At 34.9% G+C, this 26,968-nt stretch overlaps 4 protein-coding genes and 2 long non-coding RNA genes across 8 annotated transcripts in view; 4 read left to right on the forward strand and 2 right to left on the reverse strand.

Annotated features, from left to right (window-relative positions):
- The window catches only part of LOC116170367, a 631,383-nt gene that overhangs the window by 64,073 nt on the left and 540,342 nt on the right, over positions 1 to 26,968 (forward strand). The gene's annotated exons all lie outside the window — the stretch shown is intronic.
- Positions 6,408 to 16,486, forward strand: LOC116170323. Of its 3 annotated transcripts, none has more exons than XM_031486649.1 (7): positions 6,408 to 6,453; positions 12,360 to 12,555; positions 13,056 to 13,508; positions 13,561 to 13,757; positions 14,289 to 14,469; positions 14,549 to 14,651; positions 16,265 to 16,486. In XM_031486649.1, exons 1-7 carry the CDS (start codon positions 6,439 to 6,441, stop codon positions 16,332 to 16,334), a joined length of 1,215 nt encoding a protein of 404 aa, XP_031342509.1. In that variant the 5' UTR covers positions 6,408 to 6,438; the 3' UTR covers positions 16,335 to 16,486. The 3 variants fall into 3 exon arrangements, 2 of the variants coding, with proteins under 2 accessions (XP_031342509.1, XP_031342502.1); XM_031486642.1 differs by lacking the exon at positions 6,408 to 6,453 and adding an exon at positions 9,677 to 12,185; XR_004145209.1 differs by lacking the exons at positions 6,408 to 6,453; positions 13,056 to 13,508; positions 13,561 to 13,757; ... (1 more) ...; positions 14,549 to 14,651; positions 16,265 to 16,486 and adding an exon at positions 9,611 to 12,185 and having other exon boundaries at positions 12,360 to 12,486.
- Positions 6,559 to 8,886, forward strand: LOC116170451 (putative nuclease HARBI1). Its single transcript, XM_031486871.1, has 2 exons — positions 6,559 to 7,293; positions 8,733 to 8,886. The coding sequence occupies exons 1-2, from the start codon at positions 6,585 to 6,587 to the stop codon at positions 8,801 to 8,803; spliced, it is 780 nt and encodes a 259-aa protein (XP_031342731.1). The 5' UTR covers positions 6,559 to 6,584; the 3' UTR covers positions 8,804 to 8,886.
- LOC116170531 lies at positions 7,158 to 7,651 on the reverse strand. Its single transcript, XR_004145261.1, has 3 exons — positions 7,621 to 7,651; positions 7,318 to 7,379; positions 7,158 to 7,272 (listed from the first exon to the last, which is right to left on the reverse strand). It is a non-coding gene; the product is annotated as an uncharacterized LOC116170531 (long non-coding RNA).
- LOC116170517 lies at positions 16,941 to 18,995 on the reverse strand. The gene is made up of 2 exons (XR_004145246.1): positions 18,020 to 18,995; positions 16,941 to 17,170 (listed from the first exon to the last, which is right to left on the reverse strand). It is a non-coding gene; the product is annotated as an uncharacterized LOC116170517 (long non-coding RNA).
- Positions 22,612 to 24,861, forward strand: LOC116161071. Its single transcript, XM_031474275.1, has 4 exons — positions 22,612 to 22,812; positions 22,877 to 23,331; positions 23,386 to 23,634; positions 24,239 to 24,861. The coding sequence occupies exons 1-4, from the start codon at positions 22,733 to 22,735 to the stop codon at positions 24,718 to 24,720; spliced, it is 1,266 nt and encodes a 421-aa protein (XP_031330135.1). The 5' UTR covers positions 22,612 to 22,732; the 3' UTR covers positions 24,721 to 24,861.

A 26,968-nucleotide genomic window follows, 5' to 3' on the forward strand; every position in this document is an offset into this window, starting at 1 on the left:
CCCGAGATGATCGCGCCCTGTCACTCATGACGGGGTCCACCAAGTGGTGTTTGACTTCCGGCCCTCCAGGACGAATAAGCGTCCGCACCGAATCGTGGTCAGAGATCCCTCTGATGAGGGGGCCCCCCGTAACACCATAACATCTTCAATATTGCATTCTGCGACTGAATACTTTTTGCAGAGGAAACAAGTAAAAATTTACGAGTGCATAGTGGGGGGGTCTTATTCATTAATGAAAATTTGCTCTCCATGCCTAATGTAATGACTGACCAAATTTAATTTTTTAGAAATTTACACGAGTTATTTGGGCTTAATTGGGGTATATTCATTATTAATTAGCGGAAACAGTACTAATAATCTCATTACCTTCCTGTTTATCTGCATATACCTACATATCCGAAAATAAAGGTGGATTTATTTATAATAGGTGGGCACTTGAAATAATAATTGACACAATTACCTAATGACCCTGTCATTATATCTCAAATTAATTTATTTTGGACCTACAACCAGTCGTTGGAAACAGTTGATCATGACGTTTCACCTAGGGGACAGCATATTGCGGAAGATGCTCTGCAAAGTGAATGATATCAACTATTTCAAAAATGAAGAAGGAAAGTTGTGTGCGGAATTGTGTGTAGGTGGGCAGAAAATTGACCAATTAAGGCGCCCTTTGAATTCTTCAGCAGCAAAAGGAGGCGTGTGGAGTATCCTCGGCTACGTGGACACCGCTGTCATTATGATAGGGACCAATGACGCTGCGAGGAAGGAGTTCCACGAACCGAAATTTAGAAGAACGCTGAAGTGGCTGATCCGGGACTTCAAGCGGATGAAACCGTCCGTAAGAATCGTCTTGTGCACAATTCCACCCAATAGACGCACAACCAGAAGTGACCACAACGTTGCCGCCATCAACAAAGCTGTTACAGCTCTAGCTGAAAAACAGGGTCTAGTTCTTGCTGACCTAAACCGAATTTTCCATCGGCCAGGCATCCATTGGTTTGACACGGACGGAATCCATCCCAACGTATTAGGGTTGCGCGCCATGGAACGCGAGATAAGACGTGCCATAAAGGATTAGCCGGCCGGCGTTCTGCTGATAAAAAACGGCCCTTTTCAGGGCCACAAATCTAAATTTCTAAGATAATAAGAACCGCTCTCCGAATGAAACGCTTGGTGTATTATTTTTCGAACTGTGAGGCACTAAGGAACAAAATTGTATTAAAATTTCTGAACAGCACTTTATGCACTCTACTAGAAGACCGTTGTCGCATTCATCAGTAACGTATACCTACCTACGTAATCAAAGAGGCAAGAGCTTATTGTTTACTGTGTATAAATCTTTAACGAAATGCGCGAGGCTTACCTTTTTCATTCAGTACCTAATTAATTTTCGTTTTTAAATAATGTGGGCAACAGATGCTGTTCTGTTCTGCGGAATATTAATTCTAATTATTACAAACGGCTATTTTTTTGCCTGCGCTGTCGAACACAGAAAAATGAAGACGAAATCGATTATTATGGTCCAGATGATGGATCGTTTAAAAGATTTTCACTTGTAAGTAGACGTTATGCTATTAGATCCTCAAAATATCATTTGATTTTCCATACGATTAGGTCGACACGGAATTGGACATGGTGTAAATCAGAGCAACAAGCAACGCCGTAAAATTATTGTACCAAAAATAAATAGATTTTTTACTACGGCTACTACCTACCTCTTTATCTTAAAAGCTGTTCTACTTTTTCGCTATTTGGTTCGTTATGGTGTTGAGGCTTGCACCAAGGAAGGATTTTTTCTGCGATTATTACTAAAAAAGTTACAGCAAAAAATCGAACACAGTTAATGTGGAAACGCGCTTTTTATAAATCGTTTACGGTTACTTTTTTAAGCGGAACTCTTTGAACTTTTTTTTGTCTCCACAGGAACCTTAATGTTATCATTCGCTAGCCATTTTGATTGCAAAGGACCATTTTTATCGGATACAGGTTGCCGTTTTTGTTCAATCTCAGCTTTAGTCTCCTTTTTTCTCGCCTTTTTTAGTTTAGTTTTTAACGCTTTGTTTTCATCCCGGCGTTTTGCTGCCTGCTCTCTCATAATCCTTAATTTATTTTGAAGTAAAATCAGCCGTTCATTTTTTGGTTTGGTTCTGTCTGGGGTTTTTAAAACGACTCTCACTTCTTGATTTGAAGTACTCGGAATACATAGGGAAAGTGACGTACTTGAATCCATCATGAAACTAAGAAGACTCTCACCTATATATAATATACGATACCATAAACAACATGATACCATCTATACTCCGTTCTAACATTACCGTCCCGCCCATAACATTACCGTCACATTTTGCCCTTTCTGTAAACGTGACGGTAATGTTCGTGACGGAAATGTTTAATTACAAGTAAATAGCCCCTAGATGTTTTTGAAAATGGCAGTAAAGTTTAAGGTTAGGGAAATTTCGTTGTTGGCGGGGTTGGTATTATTAATAAAATAAAAGTATTATGATAGGTATCATTATAACTAAATGGTCTTATGGGACGGTAATGTTGAGAGAAAAAATATTTTACACAAAACATACCTTTAATACAAAACCAGCATGAGAAACAAGAAAACTTTTTGCACTCTTGACATCCAGCATTGACTCAATAAGCTAAGCGAGCTGTGGAACTAAGCAAGAGCGACACGTGCGCGATCTGTCGGTAGAAATGGGCAGCTAAGCTTGGAGTGACGGTAATGTTAGCATTAATGGGTTTATTTAATATTATTTTAAAAAATAAACAAATTATTATTACCTGGTGTTTTAAAATATGAACTGAGTAAAACAAACGTTACCAGAATATAAAACAATATTTACTTTTTGCAATTAGGGTAATATATAATGAAAATTTAAAGCGAAAGTTAAGAAGTTCAAAAAGTTGACCGTGACGGTAATGTTAAAATGGAATTTTAAAAATAAAAAAAAATCACAAACTGAAATTTGTGTTTACCTTTTTTCTATTAATTAGTATACACAACAATGTCTTAATGGTAAAAAAAATAATATGCTTTGATACCGTTCTAAATAAAGATTTGGTAGTGCGGTATACCTAAAGTTAAAGGTTATTGAAAAAGACCCATATACCGAATAAGGCCGCAAAATACGGCATCAAAATTTTTAAATTGTGCACCGATAAAGGTTATACGTGGAACCTTTTGATTTATTGCGGCAAATCCAAAGATGGTGAAACGGAAGTAGGTATCAGAAAATACGGTTACGGTTTTAGCGAAAGATCTCTTGGGGTAACGGTAGAACTTTATATACAGATAATTATTATACAAGCATCCCTCTGGCCTACCGATTAAGAAAAAATAACACCCATTTGGTAGGAACAGTTAGAGCAAATAGGAAATACTTGCCACAGGACGTTATGTGCGCCAAGCTTAGAAGAGGAGATTTTTCTGCAAGACAAACTGATGATGGGATTGTTGTTCTGAAATGGCGCGACAAGAGGGACGTCCGTATGTTATCCACGAAAACCTCTGCATTGAAAACACGCCCCAATGAGAGCAGGAGTGGGGCCACTATTCAAAAACCGTTGTGCATTTTTGACTACAACCATGGCAAATCGTCCATTGATGTTAGTGACCAAATGGCTACATATGCTTCTGCCTTACGACGATGTACAAAATGGTACCGGAAGTTGATGATCGAGATCATATGGGGAACGAGCTTAGTCAATGCCCACTTTCTGTACAACGCATATTCTCTCCGTAAGAAGCTCACTATAACGGAATTTCGTGAGCAGGTTATAGATTCAATGTTTTCAAAGATTTCTGGAAGTGACGCCCATACACCTGGTCCATTGCGAACCACAAGACAAGAAATCCACCATCTTGTAACTAATATACAAGATGGCAAGAAGATCAGAGGTCGTTGTACGGAATGTTACAAGAAATATGGACGCCAAGGAGTTAAAAATGTTGAAGGCAAAGTTGTGAAGGCCTCTCAAGTTAACACAAAATGTTCAGTGTGTAACATTATTATTTGTAAGAATTGTTATAATGCCTCTAATTATTAATTTTTTTTTATCGCTGTTGACGTTTTTACTTTTAATAACAGCCTTTCTATAAACCTACATACCATAATAGTATTTATTGGAACAATAACTGGGTTGGTATAGTCACTAAAAACCAAAATAGAGGACACACAAGTATCAAGTTATAAATATATACCTTCCTATTATGTAAGGCCAAACCCAGGTACACAGGGAAACTTGTCCAGGCCATTACATTAATTCTTGCATATAAAACGTATAGAAACCGTGCGCATTTATGATACACAACCGTTTGAATAGAACCAGTCCTGTGTATCGAAAAGGATACACTGGCGTTGAATGTGTTAATAACTCCTCTTCAGATATTATGGAACTCATCTGTGTCTCGTGAACAGTTGAATTCAGGAATCTACTCAGTTCAATTCCAATCTGTACACAAGCTGACAGACACTTGCTCATATTATAGATTTATTTCCTCTTTGACAAAGCAGACAAACGGTGGAGAACAAATTAACCCTTAGTATTTAATAACTCCTCTTCAGATATTATGGAATTCATCTGTGTCTCGTGAACAGTTGAATTCAGGAATGTACTCAGTTCAATTCCAATCTGCCCAAGTAGCACAGATATATATTAAATACATATAAAACTTGTATAAAAATGTATTATGAATAACCCTAACTAAATTTATATTAAAGACATATTAAATACATATTTCGGAGATATACAATATAAGTTAATATACGAATATTTAATAGGTTTTAAATACATATTGCATATGTATTTCGCGTTTGTTTGAAAATGTATTAAATACAAGTGCGTGCAATGTTTTAATACATTTTTTATTATACCTGAATCACAATCTCCGTTTTAAACACTCAAATGCGTGCGAAAAAAGGCCTTTAAAACACACGTGCTTTAAAGTTGCTAAGTAACGATACTTCAAGTATGACTTTTGAAACTGTCATCTGGATGAAATAAAAAATCTTCCCAAGTCGCTTTCTGTAAATGCAGAACATTTCTTTGGCTTGTACCTATCCTTTGGTTGAAGCTTTTACAAACGCGCGTAATTTAGGGCATGCTTCCAAATCTGTTCCACTTTTTAGTCCCAGCAATAAGTGAAGTTTTGAATGAATGCACCAAAAGATAGAAGATTTAAATACCTTTGACATTTCCTTCATTTATGCCAGCATTATTGATGCATTTAAGACTTTATTCGTAAGTAACTTCCTATTCATCCAAGGAAACAACTTTTCATATGCTTGATAATAGGCTTTACTGGATTGAGATTTTACACCTACCAACGTTTGTTTAGATTTTACAAGCGATTTAATGGACGGTGTATTATCTTTTTCAACGGAAATCGTTTTATTCACAAAGACGACAATTTTTATAAGCCAACGTCAAGTGACATTTCCATTGCAATCGTGAAATTACGAACACCCAGCCCACTTAATTAGACGTGTATTCGAGTATAACGTCAATATGATTTCATTGAATTTCCTATTTTTAAATTATACTGCAGGTATAATAAAAAATACTATAAGATACACGTGTATAATTGGTCTTTAAAGCACTTGCAACGTTAAAGGCGTGCTTAAAGACTTGATTATACACTTGTATCTTAATACATTTTTTATTTGTATTTCATACATTCATATTAATACCTTCCCCAAACAAGTTTAAAACATCCCAAGAATGAATTATGCAAATTTCAGTGCTTGTGGTAAATCCCGTCAAGGCGTCAACCGTAATAAATCTTTGTTATGATAATTTAATTCCCGAAAATCTTCTGTTTTGTAAAACGGCTGAAACTTATGAACTCAAGAGAAGATTTTCGCGAATTGCAATCTGTACATTCGTTTCCTTTGTTCTGTAAGAATGCAGTTTTCAAAAACAATATGATTTATGGGATGCAATTCAATTCAAACAAAAACCTGTAACACCCGTCGGCCGTCATTATGCAGGTTATTTTTGAACGCTGATTGCTTTGCTTTGCTGCAGGTAATAGCACGTGAACAGTCACGAGTCTGCACGTGGCATGACCGTGAAAGATCTTGATAGTATACTCGCACTTCGGGCAACTCCGGTTCGATTTCGTCATGTAGTTTACTGATTTCGGTTGATGTGCTGTGTATGTACTATGTGAGCAGTTCGTCATAAATAATAACCACCTTTTTATTTATTTATGCAGATTGCAGTTTGCACTTTGCAGTTCGTGTCGCCTTCGCGTTTCTCTAATAATTATTAATTGACCGATCGGTATTCGAGCAGCAGCTGTTTGATTTAAGTGTTTATCTGGACCTGGTTGTTTTGCTTTAAGTTTTATACTTTTCGTTAAGTTGTGTACAGTGTTTAATTTGTCGGCCGTGACAGTGTTTAATTTGTCGGCCGTGACATTGAATGATGGACAATAAGAGCCGCTTTCCTTTCAAATGATCTAAGATTTTAAGTGAACCACTCCCAACTACTCTATTCTGAAGTTGAATGGAACACTCATTTTGTTTACCAAAAAACACCTAACCTAAAAATTGGTTTTGTAGTTAATTATGGATTTATTACCAGTCATTATTAATCTATTGGAAGGTCCAGAAACTAGTGGGAGCAGTAGTGAAAGTAGTACTGATTCTGAGGTTGAGGAATATGCTAGAATTGTACGAATTGAAGGATATATTGAAAGAGTAGTTGTAAATTATAGTGAAACAACATTTAAATCGCATTTTCGAATGCACAAATTAATAGTGTACCAGTTAGCTAGTAGACTGGAAAACAGTGGTTTCATCCCTGTTCATGAACACGGAAAAATGAAAATATCAAGTGAAAAGGCCATGCTTATGACATTATGGTACCTTGGAAACACGGAATCATTTAGGCAGGTTTCTGATCGTTTTGATGTGTCACTGAGCTCTGCTCACCGTGTAATTGAAAGGGTATTAAATTGTATACTGTCTCTACGTACTGAGTACATTAAGTGGCCAACGCAGGAGGAAACAGAAGTTATATCTAAAGCTTTCGCCACCAAATTTGGCAGTCAAAATGTAATTGGAGCAATTGATGGATGTCATGTGAGAATTCGGAGGCCAAAAAATGATCAAGACTCATACATCAATAGAAAAGGATACTTTAGTTTGCTAATACAAGGAACTGTCAATAGCTTCAGGCAATTTATTGACGTGTATTGTGGAGAGCCGGGATCTCTGCATGATGCTCGGTTGTTAAGGAGGTCCTCACTGTATTCTAAAGCCGAAAATAATGTTAATTTCTTTGGCAATAAATACTTACTGGGTGATTCAGCATATCCATCTCTGAGTTGGTTAGTACCTCCATTTAAGGACAACGGTGCCCTAAGTAACAATCAAAAAGTGTTTAATTTTAAACATTCATCGACACGCATTATTGTTGAACATGTGTTTCGACTTTTGAAGGGGAGGTTCCGCAGGCTACAACATTTAGAGAACTTAAATATCAATATCTGTGTGAAAATTATGATGGCTTGTTGTGTGCTTCACAATATTTGTGAAAGCAAACATGATAATACAGTAATAGAACCTTATGACATAAGTAGTGATGTTAATAGTGAAATACCATTGCAGTCAGATGTAAAAAACGTAACCAGGCATTGGAGAGAACAAATATTTGAAGAAATGTTTTCGTAATCAGATTATATGTTTTATTTTTTATTTCATGAAATAAACAAATATTTATAGTAACATATAACATATTCCCAATGTAATATTACATAATTTAAAAAACGAAATTACTATTCATATTGAAACAACATAATTACAACTATTTATGAGTTTAACTTATTTAAAATTTCTTGTAAGAGATTCACTTTCTGTTCCTCAACCTTGTTCCTTATCTCAAGAAGTCTCATTTTTTCCTTATGTCTTTCATGTTTTCTCCTAAATTCCTCTTTTTTTATTTGTAGAATGCTTCCTTTTTTTTCTTTACTTCGTGTCAGTGTGGGTGTTGATGACCGTGATGATGACGGAGAGGACATTGCAGACATCTCGGGAGGTGGCAATGTGTCGGGTAAATTTTGTAAGTTATTAGATTCTAATGTATGTGTCGCACTGCTCGATGGTTTTTCACCTAGAACCCCATCCATTTCAGAAAAAAATAAAAATCTAGTTGGTCCTCTTCCGGTTTTTAGCATGTTATCTTTTGCAGTTTTATAAGATCGCATTAAGTTTTTCCACTTATTGTGGCACACGGTAGCGTTCACCTGAAAGCCATTGCTTATCAGATCATTTGCAACATTTTCGAAAATGAATTTCCTTTTTTTAGGATGGTTTTCATCCTCAATGTGCACTTCCATTGACTTAATAAGACACAACGTCTCGTCATGCGACCAGCTGTGACGGTCGTTTTCCAAGTACTGTTCCAAATTGTCCGATGCCGGTTCCAAGTTCTCTACACGACTTTGATTTGAGGCAACTGTACTAATAGAACTACCGGTAACTTTTGCGTGAAATAATAGACTTTGTGCAAATGCATGATCTATAAAATATAGTAATTAGCAAAATTTGATTACATAGAAATAGTTATATAAACCTGTCATTGCACGATTGTAATCAGTTTCTGATACACATAATTTATATTGTACGTCGTCTTCCTCTAGGATTAATTCCATTATTGTTTCGTGATATTACCCAAGCAAAATATTTTAAGCAAAGATGTAAATAAAGAACTAAGGTTATGTTTACTGATCTACTCTAATGCTCCCGCGAAAAAGGTCGTGCATGAGGGGAAGAGGGAAACATGAACCAGATCAAAATGATCTGTGGTAATGGAACACACCGGAGCTCTTCAGAGTTACTCGATCAGCTCTGATCAGTTGAAAGGAAAGCGGCTAAGGTAAGTGCTTAGATAAGCATAAGGAACTGAGCCACCTTTAGGTTATGTGCGAGGTTATGTGTAACATTTTCTATAATCTTGAATTTACAAAATGCAACACATTTGGTTTTCTCATTTTTATTTTAATACAATAATACCTAATCAAAATCTATACTATTGATATATCTTTTGAAAAACAAATATCAGGAATTCAATTTTTATATAGAAGGTACCTAAGTAAGTATTTGAAATTAGGTTTTTCTGGCAGTTTTAAAACTGATTGCGTTAACTGTTATATGCTGAGTAAAATTTGCAAATTCTAAGTAGGTAGGTACCTAATCTAGTTAACAGTAGTACAGTTGACTCCCGCCAAGTCGAACCATAATGGGGATTTACGATAATTCAATTCAACCGTTTTAACCGAATTGGTAGAAATCAAATCACCATAGAAACAATTGTGGCAATAATTGTAACCATAGGAAAATCTACCAACTCGGTTATACCGGTTGAATTATCGTAAAGGCCTATTAAGTCAATATCATTTTACCTCCATAAGTGGAAAGGGCACTAAAATTACCTCCGTAACTCAAGGTTCAGTAAATAAGTCGAGATCGATTACCTCTAGGTCTCGGAAGTTTTCTCAACAGACCTCTGCAAGTTGAACTAAATACAATGCGATCAAAAATGAGTTGCTGTCGAGTCGCCTTTGCAATTTTTGTTTACATGGGAAATCGTATTTAACTAGAACTTCCAAAGGCGACTCGACAGCAACTCATTTTTAATCGCCAGTTAAACATTGTAGTCCCGTGAATTTTGAGTTAGCTTACCGTAATTTATTATGTACCTATACAGCAACATCGAAAACCCTACCACCTCCTCTCAAAAGCGGGGAAGTGGAAACGCCTCAAAACTCAAAGGGAAAGTGGTGTCTCAACAGAAGGATCGTCCTCGTCTTCACATGATGAACATAGCTCAAATTTGTCGGAATCAGAAACCTCTCATCTCGAATCTCATTTCCCTGCAGAGATTCCCCCATCCTCGCCCATCCTTGTTTTTCCTACAGAAGAAATTCAAGTTGATAGTTTATCAGATATGGCCCAAAATGAAATTCCTGTTTCAGAGGAACCTTTAGATTTTAATTTAAATTTTTTGTATGGTAGTGATGACTCTGAGGATGAATCGGAGGATGATTCCGAAGATTCCTCAGACGATGCTTTACATAGGGATCTAAGAGAAAAATCAGCGACTAATTCTTTATTTAATGTAGATTGTACATCTGACGAATTTGATGCCACAAAACTATCACCAGATGTCTTGAAAACTGTACGATTTCTTAGGCACTGGGCTTTAACGGATAATGTTTCTCATTCGACTCTTTCAAAATTATGTAAAGGTTTGAAAACGGTTCATCCTCAATGTTTCGCTGGTTTACCCACTGATGCAAGAACCATATTAAAAACTCCTAGAATTAGTAATCTCAACATCACTACAGTTCCACCTGGTGAATATTTCCATGTTGGGTTGAAAGTACAAATAAACCTTGCTTTAAGTTTACTGTCTCAACCCGTTAGCTATATATACACCTTATTTAATGTTGATGGTTTACCGTTGTTTAAAAGTAGCAAAGGTGAATTGTGGCCTATTTTGATGGAAGTTAAATCCTCTCCGCAGTTGAAAAACAAAGTGTTTCCGATTGGAATTTATTTTGGCGACGGAAAACCTCACGATTTGAATTTATTCTTGACACCGTTTCTGAATGAGTTAATGGATGTGTTGCAGAATGGAATAATTTTTGATCATCGTAAAATTTTGGTTCAACTATTAGGATTTTGTTGTGACGCCCCCGCTAAGGCGTTTATATTAGGTACCATTGCCCATACCGGTTTTAGTAGTTGCACCCGGTGTACTGTGACAGGGGAAACCTTCGAAAATCGGAGAATATTTCCAAAGTTAAATTGTGCTCCACGTACGGATGCAGATTTTAGAAACAGAAGTGACCCACACTATCAACCTGTTGATCGTTCAACCCCTCTCATTGCATTGCCTCAATTAGATTTTGTGAAGTCTTTTATATTAGACTACATGCATCTGATTTGTTTAGGCGTTGTCAGAACTATTTTGTCATTGTGGGCCTTTGGTCCAAGGCCATTCTTGTTACCCATTCAAACTAGGATGACTTTGTCAGAAGCGTTGGTGAATCTTAAAACTTACATGCCATCAGAGTTTGTTCGAAAACCTAGGGAGCTTAACTCATTACCTAGATGGAAAGCAACTGAATTACGTTCGTTTGTTTTATACTTAGCTCCGATTGTTCTCAAACAATCACTATTACCCAGAAGGCAATATTTTCACTTCGTAAGTCTCCATGTTGCCATGACTTTGTTGTTAAATTCAAGATTTTGTGCATCTCAATCAAATCGCCAGTATGCTAGGGAATTATTAATTCACTTTGTTAGTATAACACCAGAACTTTATAGTCCGAAACTATTAACTCATAATTTCCATAATCTTGTACATCTAGTGGACGATGCTGATCATTTTAGCTGTTTTATTGATGATTTTAATCTAAATGACATTTCCAGCTTTCCTTTTGAAAATTTTCTCCAAATATTTAAAAAATTAGTAAGGGGGAAAGCAAAACCTTTGCAACAAATTTCTCGCCGAATAATAGAGCTATTTTCATTGGGTCATATTAAGGATATGTATCTACAGCCCCTATCGCATACTTTTCCTTGCTTTAAGACACCACACCATGATGGTCCACTACTCCCATGTTGCCGTGAACCTCAATTCAAAACAATTACATTTCAACACTTTAAAATATCTGTTAACAGTGCGGATGACTGTTGTTGCGTACAAAATGGAGATGTAATAGTAGTTGAAAATATTGCTTTTTCAGAAACATTATCCGCTGACGTTATAATAGGGAGAAAATACTTACATAAAACTGATTTTTTCTCAGAACCACTATGTCCAAGCTCTGATCTCAATATTTTTAAGGTTAAGAATTTATCAGATAGAGAGATGTGGAGGGTAGCAGATATTACGTTTAAGTTTGTTAGATTGCCATTTGAAGAAGAATTTGTTGTCTTTCCATTACTTCATACAGATGGGTGATATAGAAAATTTAGTTTATTTGCCGTTTTTTTATTTGGTTTACACAGGGGTAAAAATTTGCCATCAGTTCTAAATGTTTTCTTTAATAATTTTTCTTGCTTATTTTAATTTGGAAAATTCACTATTATACCTGCAACCTTATGTACCTTTGTACCTATACCTATGTACCTACTACATATGAAGCAATTTATATCGTAAGTATAGTTATTGTCGAGGTTATTGTCATTTTGTTGAGTCCTAGTGTTTTTGTAACAGAACTAACAAAACCCTTCTCTGATAGTAATTTTTAAATTACTTTGCTTATATTTTTTAGTTCTTTTAATGAGGCAGGTGAATGAGAAATTAATGATTTGTTTTTGAATTTACAGTGGTCGGTAATTCAAAAAATTATGGAGGACGATGAAGAGGAATACGATTGCGTTCCGAGCATTTGGATCATTTCCCCATCTGCAATGCTTTATCCTGATAAGGGAGCAGCTAGTGCTACAAAGTTGGCAAAAAATTGTGCACGCCCTGAAAAGGACTGGTTAAATTACAAAATTACAATTGTCAAGGAAGATTATGGTGAGTTCTCCTAGGACCTAGAAAATAATGCTCATTTTATAAATAATATTCACCGATGTAGAATGTACTTAACTTTTTATATGATTATGACAAAGATCTCGAATTTATATTCTCATTGTCTTGATTCAGTAATAATATTAAAATTGCAATTATTATTTGCACAGACACATGCAGTACCGGTAGTAATCTAATTTATTATTCATTCGTCACTGATACTAGGTAGGTACTACATGCTTAAAAAAAGTGCAGTTCTGTTTTTTTTTGTACTAAACCTTTAATGATTTCATGCCCATGCTAATTTAATGGGTTAGTTGAGGGGTCAGTTTTGTTAGATTCTTGATTACGGTCCGGCTGTTCAATTTTGGATTATTAAGTAATGTTTCTCATTCATATGAATAAATGACTTCCGTTTACTAAACAATACCGAATAGATAATTGATATACCCTATACTGTAAATTTGCCACAAACTTTGTAAGATTAAGTTTGTTGTACATTTTAGCATCTTTCGAACGAGGTATGACCGACGTCGTCCGGTTTCAAAAAGGTGCATGGTCAATAAGCGCTTCCGAAGCAGAAGAAAGGGGCACCGGTCGAAGAGTCATGCGCACGAAGAGGCAATCATCATCGTCAGGAGGAAGTGAGACTGAGAGGTCATATCCGCCTCCCTCCAAAATAGCCAGACATTCGCCAAGGAAATCTCCAAGAGACCAAGGCTTCAAAAGAAAGCTACATATCCAGTCTACTTACACTCCTCGAACATCATTAGCACCCTCCACCTTAACAGCACCCTCCACCTTAACAGCACCCTCCACATCATCAGTCTCAACATCAATAAGAGAATTGCCAGCACCACATCCAATTGTGTGTGGTATTTCAAAAAAATCACACTTTTGTGTGTTAGATAAGCCAGTAACTGTGGAATCATTGGCTCTTGGGATTTGCCACTTATCAAGTAAGTCTTAAAAAGTAATGAATAAATAAAATTTAATTTTTTTTATTTTTAGAAGCTATACAAAAGTTAAATGGCAAACTTGCAGAATTCCGAATGGAAATGGCAGGCAAAGTTTTGGACAACAATCCCAACCAACCAATTCTGGAGGGACCAGAGGAAGAAACTTTATTTGCCTTGCCCTTAAAAAATATAGACGACTTAAGAAGATTTGAAGAAAAGCTCAAGGAAAAAGAATTTTTTGTAAATATTGTAAGTAATCGCACATGCTTAATAATCATTTTATTACTCTCTCAAAGTGTTCACTGAACAGTGTTTGGTGTTTTACTTTTCTAGTTTAATTTTGTGGATTATGCAAATACTTTAACCTATACGCTCAAAGTCAGAAGTCTGTGGCCATTGATTTGTGAATTCATTTCAGGAAGATTTCGCACACTTGTTACATGTTACAAATTTCTAGCGTATGTCTGAAATTGATTAACTAACAAGAGTGAGAAATCTATACAAAACTTTTCCGAAATTAATTCGCAAATCAATGACGCAGAGCCCCAGACCCCTGATTTTGAGTATATAGGTTTTGATAACGTGAACGTGTGGGAACCACTACATTTAGTTATTCGTAGAGTCGCAGAAAGGATTTGCTCCACCTGAAAATGTTGGTCTCTTCATTACAGAATGTGTGTTTGTTTTTATTTTTGCGATTCCCAAGTTATCAGAGAGTTTAATCATTATTGCGACATCTCAACAAATTCAACAGAACTAACAACCAATATTCCTTAACAGATAAAAGTTTTGTCGCAAAACGACTCAAAAACTAACGTATCGAAGACTGCCAGAAGCACCCTCCAGCGATTAATGGACAATTCTCTTGCCCAAAAATTTAGCTGGAAAGAGCAACATAGGAAGGACCAAGTGGAGACTAAACAATGCTTTTCTGATCTCCGCATGTGTGAGCTAATAAACAGTAAGTTTTTTTTTAAATTCTTTGCAACGTTCAATAGTTTAAAGTGACAATCATGCGTTAATTGCTATTTCTTTTTCAGAATGTGTGCAGATTATTTGGCCAAATGAAAACAACCTGAAAAAAAAAATCGAGTCGACACTATCCACTTTCCTGGCACAACAAGGGTCCTTGTATTTAAAAAGGTAATTATGCTGCATTTAAATATTAAAATTCTTGTTGTACTTATGTATTTTATTACTTCTTGATTTAATGTGGTCAGAATTCGAGTGAGAATTTCTTTTCATACATATCAACCAATCTGTTGTTGAGGTGGAATTTCTTTGTGACTACTGTGCCAGCTGTCCCGCCGAATAACACAACGCCTAACATTTTCTCATGTGGGACGCAGTGCCGGCCGTCAACGTCCCACGTCTCGAGTTTTCATAGTGTGTTGGCGTGAGCGCTCCAATATATGTTTTTGAGCAATCGAGACGGAAACGTCAACAACACTGTGAAAAGTTGAGAGTGGACTGCCGCTGCCTCTCACAGGCAAGCATTTTAGCAATGTGAATATGGAGGGACGTTGCGGCTGGTCACGATGGCTGGACGTTGCAACGAAATCGACTTTTGAAATTTACTGAGAAGTTTGACCTCTGTGTTACAATTTTAAAAATTGGTACTTCGTCATTTTATGAGCTGCAAACCTAATCGAGATTCTTGCTAAGCATAGAAAGTGAAACTTCTTTATTTTTTTATTTTCATCCAAAACTTGTGACACTTACGGTTGAATATACACACTCAATTGTGCCACGTTGAGTTCGAGCTTTCCAATTATAGTCATTGAGCATTTTGATTGTGACAGAAAGTTTTTTTTTCTACGACAAGAGAAACAACATACAGCATGTCCCCCGATTGTTTGGTTGTCTCTCCTGTGAAGGATAAAAAATTTTCGAATTGAATTTTGAGCTTTTGTGCATCAATCCTGCTTGGTTGGAAACTAATTTGTGACATAATTTTAGTTTCGAAAAATCAAAGATTCTTTTGAAATTTTCAAAAAAACAATTTTTGCGTTTCAGTAAAGTACTCTTTGGGGGCAAGATACGCACAAGAAGAAAAATTGTTCAGAATGAAAAACTTAGTAAACTTACAAAATTTCAAAGACCAGGATCTACTGTTTTGATTTTTTGAGGTTTTTACTTTGAACTGGATTTTTTGAGGAAATTCAAAACTGTTTAAAATAGAATGTAATGACCGTGTAGCAATTTTGAAGCAGATAGAAACACTTCGAAATTTGATTTGAAATATTTATGCTAGGTAAATTGAGGATTTCATTAACAATGAAAGTAAGCTTACGACTTGGAAATGATGCACGTTTACTCAGTTTTGTTTTGTTTTGTTCATTCTGAACAACTTTTCTTAATAAGATTTGTGCCTATATCGTCCCCAAAGAACACTTTACTGGTACGCAAAAAACACTTTTTGAAAATGTCACCCTTGATTTTTCGAAACTACAATTATGTCACAAGTTAGTTTCTAAATAAACAGGGCTGATCCCTTCAAAATACAATTAGAAAATTTCTTATCCTTTGCAAGACAGACAAGGAAACAATCAATGGGACATGGTGTATGTTGTTTCTCTTTGATATGATTTATGTACGACTCCATGTAATAGGATGGTTGATGTTTTCTTGATGTGTAAGATTATAGCTATTATTGAATAATCGCTTAAAGAAAATTTTTTATTTAATACTAAGGTAATCTTACACATCAAGTTGTTTCTCTTATCGCAGAATTAAATGTGTATTTATTTTCTTAGATCGAGTGAGACTTCCGATGCTGCAGCATCAGTACATGGGAAAGAAGAGGAAGTTGATAACATTCCATAAATTGCATAATATGTATATATTTTAGATACTGTACTGTACATTTATTTTTTAGGTTTATTGTTTACATTTTAAGTTTTCACTATATTCTGCCATAGGTTATAAATTGTATATAAAATGTGTTTTATACGTTATTAATAAATGTTTAATACATATTTCAAATGTTTTTAAATTGTACTTTATACTACCTTAATAGATGTTACGCACATGTTTCGAATGTATTTAATATATAGTTTATACATTTTTTCAGAGGTATTTAATATCTACTAAATATATGTTTAATCATAAAAAAACATATATTTTATACGTTTTAAATAAGTATTTTATAGATATTTCGGATGTATAAAATATCTATAAAATACAAGAAAAATATTATATTAATATGAAAAAAAGGTTTACTAGGAATATGTTAAATATATCTTTTGTACATTTTTTCACAAATATTTAATATCTATTTAATAGAACTTTGTGCTACTTGGGTGTACACAAGCTGACAGACACTTGCTCATATTATAGATTTATTTCCTCTTTGACAAAGCAGACAAACGGTGGAGAACAAATTAACCCTTAGTATTTAATAACTCCTCTTCAGATATTATGGAATTCATCTGTGTCTCGTGAACAGTTAAATTCAGGAATCTACTCGGTTCAATTCCAACCTGTACACAAGCTGACAGACACTTGCTCATATTATAGATTTATTTCCTCTTTGACAAAGCAGACAAACGGTGGAGAACAAATTAACCCTTAGTATTTAATAACTCCTCTTCAGATATTATGGAATTCATCTGTGTCTCGTGAACAGTTAAATTCAGGAATCTACTCAGTTCAATTCCAACCTGTACACAAGCTGACAGACACTTATAGATTTATTTCTTCTTTGACAAAGCAGACAAATGGTGGAGCACAAATTATCCCTTAGTATTTAATATTTTACCTTCAGATATGGATTTCATTCTGTACTCAGTTCAACTCCAATCTCGCTGACAGACACTTGCTCATATTATAGATTTATTTCCTCTTTGACAAAGCAGACAAACGGTGGAGAACAAATCAACCCTTAGTATTTAATAACTCCTCTTCAGATATTATGGAATTCGTCTGTGTCTCGTGAACAGTTGAATTCAGGAATCTACTCAGTTCAATTCCAATCTGTACACAAGCTGACAGACGCTCATATTATAGATTTATTTCCTCTTTGACAAAGCAGACAAACGGTGGAGAACAAATCAACCCTTAGTATTTAATAACTCCTCTTCAGATATTATGGAATTCGTCTGTGTCTCGTGAACAGTTGAATTCAGGAATCTACTCAGTTCAATTCCAATCTGTACACAAGCTGACAGACACTTGCTCATATTATAGATTTATTTCCTCTTTGACAAAGCAGACAAACGGTGGAGAACAAATTAACCCTTAGTATTTAATAACTCCTCTTCAGATATTATGGAATTCATCTGTGTCTCGTGAACAGTTGAATTCAGGAATCTACTCAGTTCAATTCCAACCTGTACACAAGCTGACAGACACTTGCTCATATTATAGATTTATTTCCTCTTTGACAAAGCAGACAAACGGTGGAGAACAAATTAACCCTTAGTATTTAATAACTCCTCTTCAGATATTATGGAATTCATCTGTGTCTCGTGAACAGTTAAATTCAGGAATCTACTCAGTTCAATTCCAACCTGTACACAAGCTGACAGACACTTGCTCATATTATAGATTTATTTCTTCTTTGACAAAGCAGACAAATGGTGGAGCACAAATTATCCCTTAGTATTTAATATTTTACCTTCAGATATGGATTTCATCTGTGTCTCGTGAACAGTTGAATTCAGGAATGTACTCAGTTCAATTCCAATCTGTACACAAGCTGACAGACACTTGCTCATATTATAGATTTATTTCCTCTTTGACAAAGCAGACAAACGGTGGAGAACAAATTAACCCTTAGTATTTAATAACTCCTCTTCAGATATTATGGAATTCATCTGTGTCTCGTGAACAGTTAAATTCAGGAATCTACTCAGTTCAATTCCAACCTGTACACAAGCTGACAGACACTTATAGATTTATTTCTTCTTTGACAAAGCAGACAAATGGTGGAGCACAAATTATCCCTTAGTATTTAATATTTTACCTTCAGATATGGATTTCATCTGTGTCTCGTGAACAGTTGAATTCAGGAATGTACTCAGTTCAACTCCAATCTGTACACAAGCTGACAGACACTTGCTCATATTATAGATTTATTTCCTCTTTGACAAAGCAGACAAACGGTGGAGAACAAATCAACCCTTAGTATTTAATAACTCCTCTTCAGATATTATGGAATTCGTCTGTGTCTCGTGAACAGTTGAATTCAGGAATCTACTCAGTTCAATTCCAATCTGTACACAAGCTGACAGACGCTCATATTATAGATTTATTTCCTCTTTGACAAAGCAGACAAACGGTGGAGAACAAATCAACCCTTAGTATTTAATAACTCCTCTTCAGATATTATGGAATTCATCTGTGTCTCGTGAACAGTTAAATTCAGGAATCTACTCAGTTCAATTCCAACCTGTACACAAGCTGACAGACACTTGCTCATATTATAGATTTATTTCCTCTTTGACAAAGCAGACAAACGGTGGAGAACAAATTAACCCTTAGTATTTAATACTTACTCTTCAGATATATGGAATTCATCTGTGTCTCGTGAACAGTTGAATTCAGGAATGTACTCAGTTCAATTCCAATCTGTACACAAGCTGACAGACACTTGCTCATATTATAGATTTATTTCCTCTTTGACAAAGCAGACAAACGGTGGAGAACAAATTAACCCTTAGTATTTAATAACTCCTCTTCAGATATTATGGAATTCATCTGTGTCTCGTGAACAGTTAAATTCAGGAATCTACTCAGTTCAATTCCAACCTGTACACAAGCTGACAGACACTTATAGATTTATTTCTTCTTTGACAAAGCAGACAAATGGTGGAGCACAAATTATCCCTTAGTATTTAATATTTTACCTTCAGATATGGATTTCATCTGTGTCTCGTGAACAGTTGAATTCAGGAATGTACTCAGTTCAATTCCAATCTGTACACAAGCTGACAGACACTTGCTCATATTATAGATTTATTTCCTCTTTGACAAAGCAGACAAACGGTGGAGAACAAATTAACCCTTAGTATTTAATAACTCCTCTTCAGATATTATGGAATTCGTCTGTGTCTCGTGAACAGTTGAATTCAGGAATCTACTCAGTTCAATTCCAATCTGTACACAAGCTGATAGACACTTGTTCATATTGTAGATTAAATTCTTCCTTAAAGCAAAGAAATGGTGGAAAAGGATAGTAACCCTTTTGAAATAGTGAAGAGAGGTATCACATAACCCTAAAACTATTTCCGAAATGTGAACAGCTATTTCAGGAATCTACAGAGAACAGCTCTCAATGCTGAAAGAACCAATTGTGCATATGGGAAATTACAAACTTTTTTAATTGACACAAAACAAAAGGAAGAGCCATGCTCTCCATAAAATGGATTTTTTTTCCTAAAAAAGACGATATTGTGATTATTGCTGTGGTCCAGCGATTGTATCCACTGTAGAAAATTAACTTGGCTTTGTTATAGCAGCATGCTCAGTTGTAGATTGGCGTGATACAGAAATTAATCGTCTTCTTGCATGTTATTTATTGTTGGTCTTAGCCGTGAAATCGAATCCGGTCGTGTTATAGATGAGGAATCATTTCCAAGGTGTCGATTCTGTACCAGAGAAGCATTTTATATTTCTTCACATATCCCATTCTTAAACATATTTTTCATACTGCAATCAAGGTGTAGGATGTAGATATCTTGGTAGACTTGAGCGCTAATTTGTTTCTGGTTCTGTAACAAAAAAAAAACAAATGTAAAATAAATTCAAGGCCCACAAGAATTTAACATTAATTATATTTTAGTGCTAACCGTTTTGAATATAAAAGCTATAAAAACAAAATATGTAAACAGAATGGAAGGCCACCACTACGATTTTTTTCATTGGTGTAGTTGATATTTGTTTTCTTTGTATGATTTCTATTTTGTCTTATACCGTGTATGTAATCGTGGTCAAAATATGTTATACAAATCACAGCTGATATTTTAGAACCTTTCAAAACATGTACGAAAGTGTTGAAATTTCAATTGTACAATGCGAGACTTTATGTCACATATACAGTAGACGCCAAAAGTTTATCACAATATAGTTTGTCGTCAATAACTTTTCATGATATAACCACAGAATTATCAGGTGTGGCAGACTGACTCGAATTGTTTTTTTATGGCACTCTCACACTCAACAAACTATTAATAGAGTCCTTCATACTACGAAACATATTAATATTTTATTGCCCACTGTAGTAAATGCTAGTGTTGAAAGCTCAAAAATGAATTTTTTTATTTTGGCTAAACTCAAAGGTTAGATTAAAATTCACCCTTTTACCTACAGTGTGGTTAGTGTTATTGGTAAATGAACTTTGAATGTGTAAAATATCTTATGTTCATAGGCCAAAAAGAAAATTTGTGATAAGTACCAAACTTTGTTATCAATAGGGGGCCAGCACCAGATATATATGGCATTGAATTCACTTCTATCGAAAAGTGACACTCATGGGTTGAGAAACTAATAACCGAGCAGAGCTAGTGTGAGCGTTTTGGCGAGATTCAACGTGGGCAAGCGCCTCAACTTTTTCCAAAGGGATAGGTTTCGAATAAAACCATTCCTGACTGTAAGAAACGTAAGAAGTATAATATGATATGGAAAAAGAAAAGAAAGTGACTAGCGCAAATCGTTAGCTAGCTCTAGCACAGTCCGGAAACGTATTGATTCACAGAGGAAGATTCATCAAACTGACCTTCCATGGATTATGACCCCGATATTGCACCCATGAAGTTGACGAAACATGCGTTATACGAGGCTACTCCCCAGTGCTTAGACATATTACAAACATATAAATGGTGAGCAAAATGTCCTGCTAAGTATTGAGATCTCAGTTATTTGAAAAGATACAATTTCTGTTGAATTGGACAAAAGTTGCCTTATTGCCAAACTAATAAAATACACTTTTTGCTTTTTTAATATGTTTACTGCTTATTGAGATATCGCTGAAAACCTGAAAATGTCAACAAAATTAAAAATTCTCCATTTTCCATTTATACAATCGGAAGTCTCTCTCTGCATTATTCCATGTGGTTGAAAACTGACAGCCGCACAAGAGAATAGTTTTATGTTGTATATTGTGAAAGCACACTCTGTATAGTGAATATTCGAACGATCTTTATAAGCTACTTTAATTACAGGTTACCGAGCGAAATTTCAATTAAAACCATTGGACAATTTGACAACTTTATTTACAAGAATGAGCGATTCGCATCAATTAACCGCTTCAAAGTTTGGCGATGAAAAAAATGTTACGAGAAGTAGTTTAGAGCAAAGAAAATGATCTGAAACAATTTTTTTAATTAGTACCATGGAATGGAATGGATTTTATTTTATTATTTTAAACAGTTTATTTTTGTGTAAATCATATTTTAGTTGTGTAAATCTAGGTAAATAATTTCTAATTTTGAACATTTGTTTTATTGCGACAATTTTCGTTTCAAAAACAAATATTTTCTTCGTGTAAAATATATTTTTTCCATCTGTTTTTATTATTGCAAACATTTGTTGTATAGGAACCATTCCTGTTTGTAAAACATTTATTTTATTCATTCAAAACATGTAGCACTAGACTAGATACTCTTAATTGTTGTTCCAGCCTTTACAAATACAGTGTCGGTGATTTTCAAATTTAATTCGTTATTTAAGAACTAGAAGTTTAGTGTAAATACCAGTGCATAATAATATGTCAATGAAGAAGACGAAATCTTCAAATGTAAGTAGGTACAATTCATATTTATTGTTTATTCACTCGATTATTGTACGTATATTGGTTAGTTAGGTGATGTTACCATAGTAAACAAGAATTTTATTGAATTGAACAGAATTGATATTAAGTTATTTTTGAAAATTATAATTAATCACAATTATTGTACGTAATATTAATTTTGTGGGTTGTGAAATTGTCTCAACGGTGTCCTGTAAACATTTGGCGACTTTGTTGGGCATACTGCTTGTTGCTTTTCCAGACCTAAAGCTAATAAACAACCTGTCCATGTCTGGTGATTGTCTTTGACAAAGGTATTTTTTTACAATGTCTACCCATATTGCAACTCGATAATACAAACCTTAATAGACCACTTACACTTTTTTAGTTCCTTCTTTTAGAGCTAGGCGGTTCGTGTCGCACTTTGGTATAATATCAGCTGTTTTCTGTGGTTGTTGTATGGGAACAGAATAAACTTAACTGATTTTAAAAGAAAATGAACATTTCCGATTTAAAATCTGCCTTAAAGCAGTTAGGTGCCAAAACATCTGGATCGAAGCAGCAGTTGGAAAAGCGGTAAGTGTTGTTATATTCTGAATAAAGATTTTTTTAATTTCCTAACCTATTATTCTACTTTTAGATTAAGTACATGGAAAGAACATGGACTTGAGAAAACCTTATTCGAAGTAGATTTAATGAAATGTGTACCGAGCGAGGAATTCCCAACGAGTGCTTTGTTTAAACCGTTGAACACTTATTCCGGAACTGCATTGATAAGCTACGATGCAATTCATAAATGGTTTTCGGATCGACGAGCGCTTAAAGGAATGCAGAAAGGCCGCATATTAGCGATCAAGTTATTCATTAAATATAGTAAAACATATATTGATGGGAACAAGTATTATTTACAATGTAAGTGCTGTGTGGAACAAAGGAAAACTTTCGAATACAATGTCAAAATAAAAGTTGTACAACATCAGTCGACATTTGAAATTGCTCAGTGTCAGTGTACATGCCCTGCTGGAACGGGATGGTCGGCGGCATGCAAACATATTGGTGCATTCTGCTTTTCGTTGGAATACTTTTCGATTTCAGGTAAATTACGACACATTTGTAATGGATAAGGAAGCATTAAAAAGTTCATTTTAGGAAACACACAAGAATATGTCTCTTGCACTTCACAACCGATGGAATGGAACAAACCAATTGTCGGCAGGGGTATTGATGTAATGTCAATCTTTGAAATAACAGGGCGGCAAAGAAACAGTTATACTATTCGTGAATCTGACCCTTTAGTGAATAATTTAATTAATAACAATATTAGTTGTCCCCTGACAAATAAACGAAAAGCAAATTTGGAAGGTTACACAAATGATCATTTCGGATTAGTACATATGGGTAGGTATTTAATTAATATTTTCAAATATGTTTACAGGAGAATTTATTAAATATAAGCAAACTTTTTGAAGGAATATGTGATGCCCTCATCATAGAATAATTCGAGGGGTTTTCCTCCCTAAAAAATGATGTATACAGATTCAAATGGAGGTTAGCCCCTCGGAATAATATTTGGTTTTGCCTTTTGCATTTGCTAATTTATGGTTAAGTAACGCAGGTGCAAAATCCACCGAAGATGATCAACAGACTTCACCTACTGCATCTGTAAAAGCCTTGCCTGCATCAAATACTGACACATACGACTTTTCTTTTATAAATGCATTAAAACAACGACTGTATTCCAATTTACAATTGCAAGTACCGCTGCCGCTAGTAAACTTGACACAGTCTGAAGCAATATATTATAAAGAAAATGTTGTTGTGTCTGTAGACGGTGCGTTAGATATAGCTATGGCTACTGTCCACCAAAACAATACCTTATGGAGAATGCATCGAAAGCGACGTATAACAGCAAGTAGATGTTACGAATTATTTACTTACTGTAACAATGCAAACCCTAACTGGCCAAGGAAGATAGATAGTTTGATTAATTCTACATTTACAGGAAATGCAGCTACTGATTATGGTAACAGTTGTGAATCCCTTGCTAGACAAGTGTATCAATGCCAATATGGGCAAGTGCATTCCACAGGATTGCTAATTAATCCCTCCATTCCTTGGCTTGGATTTAGTCCTGATGGCCTAAAAATGCACAGCGGAGTTATTTATAAACTAATTGAGATAAAATGCCCTGTTCTGGGGAAGACCTCTGGTGTGGAAGGTTTTATATCAGAGTTACCATATCTCAAATATGACAATCAACAACTTTTCCCATATTGCCTTAATACGAATCATAAGTACTATGGTCAAGTGCAATTAGCAATGTTTTTGTTAAACATTGAATTGTGTGACTTTGTCATCTTTAGTTCTTTTGATAATAGTATATTTGTAATTGAAGTAGAAAGAGATGATGTATTCCTTCAAGCTCTAATCACAAAGTTGCATTACGTTTATTTCAGGTATTACTTAAAAATGTTATCTAGTTAATAGATTTTACCATTAATGATTTTACCGTTGGTATTGTAAATTAAGATTAGATATGTACATTATATATTTTATATTACTTAATGTTAGTGGTGTTACTTTGAATATTACAATATAGTTTAAGATGTGAAATGAGTTACATTATGATGCAAACTATTGCTTACTTCCTGTAATTAAAGTATCATGAACGATAGATGGTTTGAAGTTAATAAACATCATGCAGTTATATACAATTTCATTTGTTATATGCCATAAATGTCTTGGTATACGATCACTTAGGATTTTATTTTTTTTCCCCGCTCCTATTAAATTTTCAATAATTATTCGACGATTAGCAATGGCCCTGGTTTTAAAGATTTCTTCTTCCGTTAACTGCGCTCCTTTCTTGAATGGGGGGATATTTAAATGGACATGCTTTTCTTCCAAAAGATCTGATATGTCAAATCCTCGGTTAGCCAAAACGTAATCTGCTTCCTTCAAAAGATCAAGTATGCCCGATATATGTGATATTTTGCGATCAGTAATAGAACCCCCATACACATCTGACACAAAGGCAATTTCTCCATTTTCCGTTCCACCAATCAGTACCTTGAAAGTATTTGTTCCATAGTAACTAGAGTATGTAGCTTGTTGTATTAGAGGATCACCACTGCGTTCGATTCTAAATTCCGTACAATCCAAGACTATCGTGTACTGGCCGTGCTTACACGTTTTTAAATCCCAGAAGTTGATTTGTCTAAAGTTTGTGTATAGGTGTTTTGTCCACTTTTCTACTATGGATTTTATTATTCGAATATCTGTGTCAAAAAGGGCAGCTAACGTCGTATAATGTAAGTTCAGTCTGTATTTCATTAGCGTGATTAAGAGCTCGTCTTCATTGGTAAATAACGAATGTGTTTTTGTGTATGAATTGCCAAAATATTGACAAAAAAAATAAACAATTTTCTGGAAAATCCCGTCATGTGTTTCATTTGAGCCTCATCTATGAAACTTGCGGATATTAATTGGGATCGCTTAAGACTAATGATCGTTTGAATTTGCGCATGATGTGTGCCACTTCTTTCCACTTCAACTTGTTCTTCTACATCTTCTGCGATAATGTCAACTATTTCATTGTCACGATTGACATTATGTTTGTCATTGTCGGTTACAATCTTTTGAGTATGCCTTGACAAATATCTTTCACTTCTTGCAGTAGAATCACGTTTCTCTAGATGATGAGAGCTCCTTGGCAAATTTTGTGATGGAATTGCACTTTTCTTAAGTATTTTCCATTGACCTGTGTTCAAAGTTTAAATAAATTGTGATAAGGAATACAAATACCACCTAAACTAGTCACAACGTAGTCATCATTTCGAAAATGTTTCTCACACACCTTTGCATGCTTTGAGGGCTGTTTTCCTGATTTGATCGCATTTAACCAAGATCGTTTTTCTTTTGCCTCTCTCGGAAACGAATGAAATTTATATTGTGTCGTCTTGGTGGTGGAATTACAGTTGTACACTGAACAATTGTAAGGCATTTTTTAGTATTCTTATGGAGAAATACATAAGAATAAAGTGAGGTTATGTTTTAATACCAAAACTCGCCTTCAGCGACCTCTATTTGTAAGTGGTCTATTGTGATAATATCAATATCATTTCTACATCGATATCGGCCATTCTCATATTTGTCGATGCGACATGCACCAGCGAGATCTATCAAAAATGACCCAAAATGCAAAGTTGGTATAACCACTTGCTGGAATGAGAAATTTACATTTGAATCGCACTAAGAAGGAAATCAAATTTCATTATATGAAGGCTGTGTTTTAGTGTTTTATTCATCTACTAATTCACAAATTGACAGTATTTTTCGAGGTATTTTTATTGCATTATTTACTTCCAGCATCCAAATAATTTAATTATACAATGTCAAAACCTTTTGCAACTTTATCAAAGTCTGGAAACTATAAACGATTAAAAGGTCTACAAAATGCTGAGACAATGCTGCATGCAAACACAGAGACCAATTCCACTCCATTATCTACTTTCCAACCCAATGTAATGACAATACTACTGCCACCGCTGTTTTGTTACCATCTCAAAGTGTAGAAAATGTATTCTATACTGAAGACAATTCTGAATATGTATATTTAGATTCAGGTCCTGATGACCAAGAAAAGTTTTTGTTTAGTGACACTTCCGATGAAAATTGTGGTTCAAAGTCATTGGTTAATTCAGACGGATTTGGAAGAATATGAAGAAGAGCG

This window comes from Photinus pyralis, unplaced genomic scaffold, assembly GCF_008802855.1.
Source record: "Photinus pyralis isolate 1611_PpyrPB1 unplaced genomic scaffold, Ppyr1.3 Ppyr1.4_LG1, whole genome shotgun sequence".
NCBI classification, from domain to species: Eukaryota; Metazoa; Arthropoda; class Insecta; order Coleoptera; family Lampyridae; genus Photinus; species Photinus pyralis.